The following is an 11,263-nucleotide window of genomic DNA, read 5'->3' on the forward strand; positions in this document are numbered from 1 at the left end:
AGCTATCTGAACAGCTCTTGTAATTTCATGCTGGAAAACACCACACACAGAGAGACAGAGATTTTTACTCTCAGAGAAGCACAAAACAATTAGGAATAATGCCAAGTTATTCCATCAGTAAGGAGCCCTAGTTGCCCAGTGGTTAAGTGCTCAGCTGCTAACCAAAAGGTTGGAGGTTAGAACCCACCAGCTGCTCCGCGGGAGAAAGATGTGGCAGTCTGCTTCCAAAAAGATTACAGCCTTGGAAACCCTACGGGGAAGTTCTACTCTGTCCTTTAGGGTCTCTGTGAATCGGAATCAACTCAGTGTCAATGAGTTAGGTTTTTGGTTTACCTCATCAGTAGATGGAAACCTTGGTGGCGGAGTGGTTAACTGATATGGCTGCTAACCGAAAGGTTGGCAATTTGAGTCCACCAGACGCTCCTTAGAAACTCTACGGGGCAGTTCTTCTCTGTCCTATAGGGTCGCTATGAATTGGAATCGACTCAACGACAGTGGGTTTGGTTTTTTTTTTTGTTTCATCAGTAGATATGAAATAGAGTATAAACATAATCAATATCAAGTAAAAGAATTGGACATGATTTAATCAAGGGGAAAACACCCTAGAATTGAGTTTTATTTTGGATTCCAGAGGAGAAGCTTGGATTGTCAGAGTATTTGGAATGTTTAAAGACATAGTAGCCTGAATAGATTGGAGATAGACTTACTTGAGTCAAAATTTCCAGGATATTGAAGTTTTAATTGTCTTACTATTTGATCTAAGTAATATCTTTTTTAGGTGAATAAAGGAGTTCTAGACCATTTTCAGATATAAAAATTTAAATGATTATTGTACCAATAGAAAATATTGATTCTCTTTTACTGGAACAGGTCTTATTTTTCCTAACATTGAACTGACCCTTGAACTAGTCCACTAGTCCAGAATTATAGACTGTGTGTAAATATGTTCAAGGAATACCTCTGAGGTACCTGCTACCAGCACATTATCACTTTAACTTATCAGATTGCAGGATGAATTTAATGACATACACGCACACACCAAAAAAAAAACCCACTGGCTTCAAGATGAATTTGTCATTCTATGATATCATGTATGTGAACTGAAATCGTTATTTAAAAGTCAAGGATTACTTTGTTCTTTGCCATTACATAGGAAACAGTCATCCAACTCTTTTAATGATGTGACTAAACCAAAATGGTATAACCTTTGGTAGAGACTACTTTTTTATTTGCCATAATGAAATTATGTATCAGTATTGTGACTCTAGGGAACATTCAAGAGAAAAAGAAAGTTACTATCCCTTTTATGTTGAAGAGGGGTGTGTAAATGGGTAGCTGAACAGTGCCTGGCACATGTTAGCTCCTCAGCAAATATTACTAGATGGATGGGTGGATGGATGGACAGACAGACAGATGGACATTGAGCTTGTTTATTTGATTCTTATATATTTAAACTTATAAATAATATATTTATAAAAAGTATAAATTCTTTATAAACTTATAAATAAAACAGGTAGACCTCCTTTATTTTCAGTGTTAATATACCTCCTTTGATTTCTCAATTCATAGTACAGAGGTTTCTGTCATCACAACGCATATAAGTAGACCTCAAAAATAGACCTTATCCTTTTCATCTGCTTCTTAGGTTTCTTTTTTCCTCCAACCAGCACAACCCAACCCCTGAACTTCCTCTGTTAAGAACATAGGTGGCAGTGGTGGACCAGAGCAGAGTGTCAAGGATATTTCCCTTGTCCACTATGTTAATTTGCATAATCCCACCACCCTGTAGTTTTGAGAGTTGATCAGGTAATCAGATTTGTTTTCTTTTTCTCTTTTTTCTGTAGTTATCATGTGATGTGAAACTGGATCCTCGCCCAGAATACCATCGGTGTATACTGACTTGGCATCACCAAGAACCACTGCCTTGGGCACAGAGTACAGGTTAGTCATTCACACCTCCAAGTATCCTATGCACCCATCGTGTTAAAACACAAATTTATATATAATCTCCCTACTTATGTATACCTGATTTTTAAACTATTATACACATTCCTTTTAAAGGTTTGATGAGTTAAATAAATTATTCCTAAACAGACAGCATAACAGGACAAGAATTTTTTAAAAATTAAATAAAGGTTTAGTTATTTCATTGAACCATATTTTCTAGATAGGTACTTGAACTTACAAATGTTAAATTATAGAAGATAATTCTATATTTTCTATAAGAGATATAGAAGATTGTTCAGTCAGTGAGTTCTGAGCATAACTTTGGCTGTAGGGACTATGGCTATGCCAGCACATACCCTGAAATGTGAGCTAAAGGCCCTATTATAAATATAATGTGCTTCTCTGTATCCCCTACTATACTCTAGATATTGGTAAATTTTAAGGGCAGAGAAATCAGTATCAGTAATAACATGATAAATGTAATTAACTGAATTATATAGGTAAAAAAATGTTAAAATCATAAATGTTTTGTTTATATATATACTTGCCACAATAAGAATGATAAAATTAAATTAAAAAAAATAATTTAGAGCTCTATAGTTACTGCCTCTGTTAAACTTTTATCCCCAACTTCTCTAGTCATGTATTGCCTACCTTTTGATGCTCCACAGAAAAACTGTATCACTTTTTTAGCAAAGATCCTGTCAAGTGCAGACATTCACTAACATAGTAACTAAGTACATGAGCTTTGCCATGAGAAAGACTTGTATTTAAATTGGCTACTAACTAGTTACTAGGACCATAGACAAGCTGCCTAAATTCTTTTGAGTCTTGTAAAAATCAAGTAAGATAATTAAGTAAAATGCCTTCTGTCATGTCTGGCACTTAGTAAATACTAAATAGTGATTTCTGCTATTATCAACATCATTATTTTAAAAGGTCTTAAAGGTCTCTTCAGACACACAACATTTCTGCCTGAATGGAGAAAGTGGTAGCATCCTGCACAATGCTATGAAATCCTGCTTTTATTCTTTGAAGCAATAATTTCTAATGCTTATTTCTAAAGTGTTAGTGGGAAGGTGGGAGGATATAGCAGCATGGCCACCTGATAAAGGTACTGGAAAGTCGGATCATCTCGCCTCCTCAAAGACCCACATTTCTGTTGTCAGTTTTCAGCTTGGAAGGAACTGCAAGGGCTCCAGATATACGGACTGATGCTTATGCTGCTATAATGAGAGTCCTTCTTTCTAGGTAATCAGATGAGCAGCCGTCTGATGAGCATGCGCAGCGCCAACGGGTTGTTGATGCTGCCTCCAAAGACAGAGCAGTACGTGGAGCTCCACAAGGGCGAGGTGGTGGACGTCATGGTCATTGGACGGCTATGATGGTCACCAGCAGGAGAAAGCTTCGATGCATGTCCACATATCATTGACTGTATCCTGTAATATGCAACGGCACAGCTAGTTTTTCTGATTTGGATAAAAGTTGATCTGTATAGTCAACATCTTGAACTATATTTCAAATGAATTTAAATACCTTTTAAAGAAAAAAACACCTAAAAATAAACCTTAACAGACAATTCTATTCTGATTCTATCAAAGCAAATTTTTCCTTTCTTGCAAATTGCTTTGTGTGTCCAATGCTAGGTCTGATAGCGATAGCTTTTAGTAGACAGCGGTAGGTGCCTGCAGAACTTGTGTTTTTCTCATCTTTAAAATACAACTACTTATGCTCTTAAATCAAGGCTGTCTGCTTATTTATACTAGCGTAGGCAACACTTGGATTTCCCTTCTTAGTATGCTTCATAACAGCTTTACAGAGAGCCTTTGCTTGTTCTTTATCACGTCTCTTGTGTTTATGTGCACAGTGCCAAAAGAAGAGTGACTGGGTGGAGGCCTGCGCCACCTCCAGGAGAACCGTCCCCTGCAGAGCGTCCAGGGAGGTTTCTCAGCCCAGTAGCCTCATGGCACAGTACTCTTGGGCAGTAACTGGATACCTTTTATTTGAACAAACAAACTGGGGGAAAAATGCTTCCTTAAGTGCTGACAGCCTTTTTAACCAATATATTTAAAATTGTACAGAACAAAAAAATAAAATCAAAAGACTGATCTTGTACAGATATTAGTGTTACCAGCATTCATGTGGAAACTAAGAGCAAAGAAAAAAATAATGTTAAACAACTCTGTACCATAACATTTTCTGTAATGATACTGAAACTTAATGAATAAAAAAAAATCCTTGATCATTATTTAAAAATTTACTGTGTTGGCCTTGTTATTGAAAGGGAAGACTGTCGTACCATTCTGATGGAGTTCTGTCTGGATAAAAGGAATAGTTAATATGAGTAGCAAGGTTAAGTGGCATAAAGGCAATTCAAAATGTTAGGAAACATAGCTATTTATTTTTCTATAGCATTTGGAGAAAATAGCATTGGAATCCAGAAAACACAAATGAGAAACTAGGAGAGAACCTGCCATTGATCTGCTTTTTCCAGTTTATACCTGAAGAATAATAAGCAAATTTAAAGGAAAGATACTTAATGATTTAAAAAAAAAAAAAAAAAAAGCCGAATCCTTATTTTACAGGCCATAAAAGTAAATTTCAAAAATCTACAGCTCTTTAGAATGGAGGGGGAAAAAATAGGTAATGAACCATAAAAATTGCAGATGAGTACCTGGAAAAAAATTTATCCCATTAAAAAGAAAATGAGAAATGGGAAAAATCTGTGCTGACCATAGAAAACACAACAAATGAAATATACTCTATCCACATTGGCTCCTTTAGTAAAAATTTAAAGGTACTTTTCAAATGGTGGAGCCCTGGTGGCATAGCGGTTAAGAGCTTGGCTGCTAACCGACAGGTTAGCAGTTTGACTCAACCAGCTGCTCCTTGGAAACCCTATGGGGCAGTTCTACTCTGTCCTATAGGGTCGCTATGAGTCAGAATAGACTCGATGGCAATGGGTTTGGTTTGGTCTGGTTTCAAATGGTGGTAACGGGAGCATTAAGTGTGTTGTAGAATATACTTAGTAAACAAAACTACAAAGATTGGCCCGTTAGTAAAGGAGGTGCCAAATGATGGTGATAAATAAAGCCAAGTCGTAAACAACAAATATTTGATATTTACAGAGTTAAAAATAACTTGTTCTATTTTAAGTTTTCTTTTATATTTGCAATTGAGGAAGGTAAAGTTAGTCGAGGCCAAATGAAAGAGCAAGCAAAGAGTTCTTTACCTGCATCTATTCAAGAAATATTTATTAAGCATCTGCTATGTAGCTCTGAGTCAGAATTGACTGGACAGCAACAGGTTTGGGTTTTTTTTTGTGTGTACATCATGGAGCCCTGTTGGTGCAGTGTTTAAGAGCTCAGGCTGCTAACAAAAAGTTCAGCAGTTTGAATTCACCAGCCGCTCCTTGGAAACTCTGTGGGGCAATTCTGTTCTGTCCTATAGGGTCGCTATGAGTCAGATTCAACTCGACAGCAATGGGTTTGGTTTTATTTGTTTTTTAATGTACATCATACAATGTATATCATTCCACTATTTAGAAAGAGAATAGGGCGTAGTAGCTGACATTGCACTCCGTTAAAAGCATGTATAGGTAACTGTAATTCAGGGTACAATGCGTAGAATGTGATAAATGCCATAAGACAGATATAAAGGGCTAGAGCAATTAAAATGAGAACATCCTACAAGGTAAGATTTAAGGAGTAAGATGACATTTTAGTGAGTCTTGAAGAAAGAGTAGAATTTTGAAAAAGATGATTATTGTTTATTTTGTTCACTATTATCCCCAGGTTTAGAAGAGCGCTTGGCACATGATAGTTATCAGTAAATATTTGTTCAGTAAAACACATTATATAGTGCTTCATAAATGCCAGGCACTATTCTGAGCATTTTTCAAATATTTAATTTTTATAACAACTCTATGAGGGTTATTATTTCTGTTACAGATGAGGCACAGAGAGATTAAGAAACTTGTCCATGGTCACGATACATAGCTAGTAAGAAGAGAGTCAGGATTCAAACCTAGCAGTCTGGCTGCAGGGTCCATACCCTTAAGCACTAAGCTATAGAAACAGAAAATTGATAGTATTTGTCAGACTGAAAAAGTATGTGTTTGAGGCCCAAACAGTGAAGTTCTTGAATACTAGGTTAAGGGGTCAGGATTTATTCTAGAGACAATAAAACTATTAGTGATTTCTGATCAGGGAAGTGTGATGATCAGAGCTATCCTTTTAGGGAAAATGTTCTGGTAGCATTGAGTAGGAGAGACTGGCCAGGGGAGAAACTAGAGTGAGAGACACCGGGTAGGAAGTGATCATGGCTGTGCAGATGAGGGGTGATGGCAACCTTAACCAAGGTGGTGGAGGTGATGGTGATGGGAAGGTCAGGAACAGAGGAGTATGCCTCTGGAGATGAAGAATGGAAAGAATTTTATGACTAGTTTCAAGTTTTGCAAAGGAAGGTTGAGGAGTAAATGATGAATCAAAGTCTTCAGTGTTGACTGACTGAGAAAATGCTACACTATTAACGAAAAAAAAGTCAGAAAAATGGATTTTGTTGGAGAGCTAACGAGTTTGGATGTGTTGTGTTTGTCTACACTGCCAAAGGAGTGCATGTCCTGTTGGCATTTGAAAGTACAGGATAGAGTTCACAAAAGAGATGTTGACTGCATACAACCTTAGGGATTGTTCAATATAAAAGTGGTATTTGATATGTAAGGTTGGATAGAAAAGAATATCAAGGAAGGGCTTGCCATGAGAAGAGTACAGGGCCTCCGGGAACATCTAATTTTGGGGTATTGGAGGAAAAAGGCATGAATGGAATGAAGGAAAGAGCAGTTTATGGAAGAGAGGAAACAGGGTAATGCAGTGTCCCTAAAACCAAGGAAAGAGTTACAAGAAGGAAAGATAATAAACTGTCAAATGCAAAAGAAATGGCAAGAAAGATGAAGACTGAAAAAGACTTACTGATTAGGCAATCATTTGTGAACTGCAAGAGTGCAGTTTCAATAGTGGACAGAGGGCAAAAGTCAGATGGCAAAATAGAAGCTGTGAATATGAATTATCTGGAACTTGTGTATGAGAAAAGAAAGATAGACACAGGATGATAGCTTGAACCCATAACAAGATGGAGGAAAGATTTTTGTTTGCGTGTTTTGAGACACAAGAAATAACAGTAGTGGGAATACTAAAGATGCAAGTGTAAGACCCCATATGGAGGAAGAGGAAAGATAGGCTGGATTTAAGGAGCGTGGTGGCCCAATTAGCCTGGGGGAGAAAAGGGACATTTTTCCTCTGATTTAGAAAAGAGAAAGGATACGGATACATTTGAGGTAGATACAAGCGAAATTTTAAAAGTTAAGGTCCAATGAAATTGCTCTACTTGACACAGTGGAAGTCAATGTCATCTAATCTATTTGCATTTATTTGACCAAAATTATTTAAGAATTAAGCATATTTGACTTAACTGCAATTCTTCTTTGTCTTAGTGGTAGGTACTTAAATAAAAGACTGTAGAAGACGTTTTCAGATTCTTATTTATAGTTCTGTGGAAGTTAAGCATTTCCTTTTAATCTGCTTTTATGGTTCTATATTTTGGTTGTTTCAAACCACATAACACAATGAAAAAAGAAAACAGATTAATTTTACCAAGTAAATGTTACTAAGTGATGTTTTATGTTCCAGCAAATGAATTCTTTGGATGGCTTTAATTTTTTTTTAATTGTTTGCTAAGCAACAAAACTTTGTGGATCAAACCCATACCAACTCTTGATCTTTATGAAAACCTACCAAGGTAAGTCATTAGCATCCCCAATTTTAGAAAGTAAGGATTTACATAAGTACAGACTTCCAAGCAAATAAACTATCTTGTTATTCCAGTGATGAAGGATATAGGTTAAATAATGCATTGCATCCTAACTTGATTATAAAAAGTATTACCCTTGACTTTCTGTAACAAAGAGTTACATTATTACAGAGTTCATCAGTACTCTGAACACATAATAACTTGGGCTGGAACCAAAAGTTAAAGAACTGCTCAATTCTGTCCCATTTTTTCTGGACAGTTTCTCCTGTAGACTTTTGTAGTAATTCAATCACTTGTTTAACAAGCATTGGCTAGGTTCCTACAATAGTCCAGGCTCCATGCTGGGCACTGAGGATACAGTAATGAATGGACAAAGTCTGATATCCAAGTGGAGGAGACAGATTATGAGAAGGCAAAAAATAAAAAAATACGGATTATGAAAAGTCTATGAAGAAAATCCAAAGCTATGTTAGAGAGTAACTGGGTGGAGGCTTCATTTAGATTTGGTGATTGTGTCAGAGTCCAGCCTTTAAAAAAAGCAGAAATCGCACGAAGTATTTTCAATACCAAAAACCAAACCCATTGCCGTCGAGTTGATTCTGACTCATAGCGACCTTATAGCACAGAGTAGAACTGTCCTATAGGGTTTCCAAGAAGTGGCTCATGGATTTGAACTGCTGACCTTTTGGTTAGCAGCCAAGCTCTTAACCACTCCTCCACCAAGACTCCAGTGTTTCAGTAGAAGGGCTTTAATATAGGAATCCACCAGCCTGTCTGTCAGTTTGTCATACTGTGGTGGCTTGCATGTTACTACATTGCTGGAAGCTGTGCCACCAGTATCTCACATACCAGCAGAGTCACTCATCTTGGACAGGTTTCAGTGGCACTTCCAAACTGAAACAGACTAGGATGGAAGGCCTAGTGATCTACTTCCAAAAATCAGCCAATCAAAGCCATATGGATCACAGAATATTGTCTGAGATTTCCACTCACTTACTTTGGACATGTCATCAAGAGGGATCAGTCATTGGAGCAGGATATCATGTTCAGTAAAGTAAAGAGCCAGCAAAGGCAAGGAAAACCCTCAGTGAGATGGATTGACACAATGGCTGCAACAATGGACTTAAACATACCAATGATCATGAACATGGCACAGGACCAGGCAACATTTCATTCTGTTATATATGGGGTTGCGATGAGTTGGAGCTGACTCGACAGCAACTAACAAAAACAACAGTACAGGAATAAGTTAAACTGGTGTTGGAGCCCTGGAGAAGCAAAAGGAAACTGAGATATCAGAGAGAATAACTATAGGAAGCAACATCCACACTAGGGCTGGAGGCAGGGGTGGTGACAAAAAAAAGATAAGGTTAATCAGAATCTAGAAGTTCAGAGCCCTTTGGAGCTGGGACTCAACCCTCTAAGGAGGGGATACTGCTCAGCTGCTAATTTGAGAGTACCAAAAAAAGAAAAGAAAAATGGAGGCCAGAACCAGCTGCTATTGCCAGGGTGAACCTGACAGAAACAACAAGCAAACAAGAAGGAACACAACTCCCTTCTTCCCTCCTCCTGCTTTCCAGGCTCCCTCCAGTCTACTACAGCCTATTGTTGACCCTAAGAGGAACCCAGCTGGTGAAAGAGAAAAGTAGTTTGCAGAGTTCCAGCCCCAGCATCACCATGCAGAGTGTACAGTGGTGGACTTGGAGCCGAGAGGCAATCACTTGTCAACTGGCCTAGGGATCAAGGAAGGGCCCTCTAAATGGATGACATTTTAGCTGAGATCTGAAGAATGAAAATAAGCCACACATGCTGCTAAGAGTTGGGAGAAGAGAATTTCAGACAGAGAAAAGGGCTTGAGGAGTACAACATCAGAAAGGAGACAGAAGTGTGATTAGGGGGGAAGTGGTTTGAGATATAGTTGGAGAGAACTGGAGCCACAGTGGAGCCAGATCAAGCTCACAAATACATACAGGTTCTTGGGTGTAATACTAAATACACACACATTTATATGTATCTCACCTATTCTAAGAGCATGGGGAAGCCACAGAAGGTTTAAGAAGAAAAAAAAATCTGTTTACTAAATACCTACTGAATACAGGGCACCATGCTAGACAAGGGCTCCTGCAAACAAGGAACTCATTCTCTCTGCCTCCTACACCTGTTCCTCTGCCTATATTTTGTTTCCTGGTTAGTGGTACCACCACTCATCCAGTTCCCCAAACCAGAAACCTTTGAGTCATCCTACTTTTCCCTCCCCACCTCTAGTTAGTCACTAAATTCTGTCAACTCTACTGACTAATAGTTTCTAAATTAAACCCCTCCTTTCCATTCCTTCTCCACTGGCTTGATGTCTGTGCCTCCAGAACTGCCCTCCCCAAATCGATCCTTCACACCACCACCAGAGTGTCAATGCAGAACTAACTCTCCCCATGCTAAAGCTCATCATTAGAAAACCTCTACAGCAGATGAGGTCCAAGCCCCCAGTTATGGCACTCAAAGCCCTCCACGATCTAGTGCCTCCCTTTTCCAACTTCATTTCTTCTCCCCTCCAACTATATAACACCAAATAATTTTCAATTACCCCCTCAAACCATGTTATTTCATACCTCAGTGCCTTTGCTCATGCTGGCTAATCTTTCAAAATTTAGCTTGGGTATTAACTCTCTGGGCAGCCTTCGATAAGTCCCAAATTGGACTAAGTGTCCCTCATCTCCCAGAGCCCCCTATGCATCCCTCTCTCTTATCAATGCATCTCCTCGAAATAATCTGCTTACACAGCCCCTCCCCCACTTGACAGTAAATTCCTGGAGTGGAGAGCACAGATTGTTGATTTTGCAGCCCCAGCATGGCATGGTACCCAGTAAGTGGTAGGTACTCATTACTGAACTGAACAACAGAATTGGCCTCGCTCAACACTCGCCAGGAAGCCAGAGACACAACTTTGCAGGAAACTTTCATATCCCAGACTTGGAACTCACAACTGAGAGGACCTATGCAGGCATGAACAAGCAGGGCCCATCTCATGAGGGGCCAGGACAGAAGGCTAATTGGTCACAGACCTCACTTTGACAAAGAGCCTCAAATTCAGACTCATGGCATCATCGCCAAATGAGATGATACACATAGTTTTATATTCTGTGCATGTTAAAAAGCATTAATATTTTATTTAAAGGTAAAAATTTTAAATATGCCTTGATTTTTATAACCCTCTGTGTTTCTTCCCTTTTTAATATACCACTAGCCTCAAAAACTGGAAGTGAAATGATACGAAAGAGTTACAGCAAGTTACCTAAGAATTAATAACATCAACGCTGAAGAGATGAGATCAGATTTGTGCAAAACTGTGCCCTGTGCCTGAGGCAGGAAGAGCAGGAACATGGCAAGTAGTGATCATGCAATAAATATGTGGAATGAAGAAATGTATTAGAAGCCTCGTTGAAAGTACTTATGACTAGAGGAAGAAATTGTTCTTCCAAAAGAGGGTACCTGGTTTAGACTATGGGAACGA

At 38.5% G+C, this 11,263-nt stretch overlaps 1 protein-coding gene across 1 annotated transcript in view; it reads left to right on the plus strand.

The window, feature by feature from the left end:
* The window catches only part of GPHN (gephyrin), a 632,163-nt gene extending 627,757 nt beyond the window's left edge, over nt 1-4,406 (plus strand). The window contains exons 22-23 of the mRNA XM_004370959.2: nt 1,845-1,941; nt 3,199-4,406. Of these exons, the coding sequence (XP_004371016.1) occupies nt 1,845-1,941; nt 3,199-3,332 (231 nt within the window). The 3' untranslated portion in view covers nt 3,333-4,406. The remainder of the gene's footprint in view (nt 1-1,844; nt 1,942-3,198) is intronic.
* The last annotated feature ends 6,857 nt before the right edge of the window (nt 4,407-11,263 follow it).

This window comes from Trichechus manatus, unplaced genomic scaffold (assembly GCF_000243295.1).
Source record: "Trichechus manatus latirostris isolate Lorelei unplaced genomic scaffold, TriManLat1.0 scaffold00010, whole genome shotgun sequence".
NCBI classification, from domain to species: domain Eukaryota; kingdom Metazoa; phylum Chordata; class Mammalia; order Sirenia; family Trichechidae; genus Trichechus; species Trichechus manatus.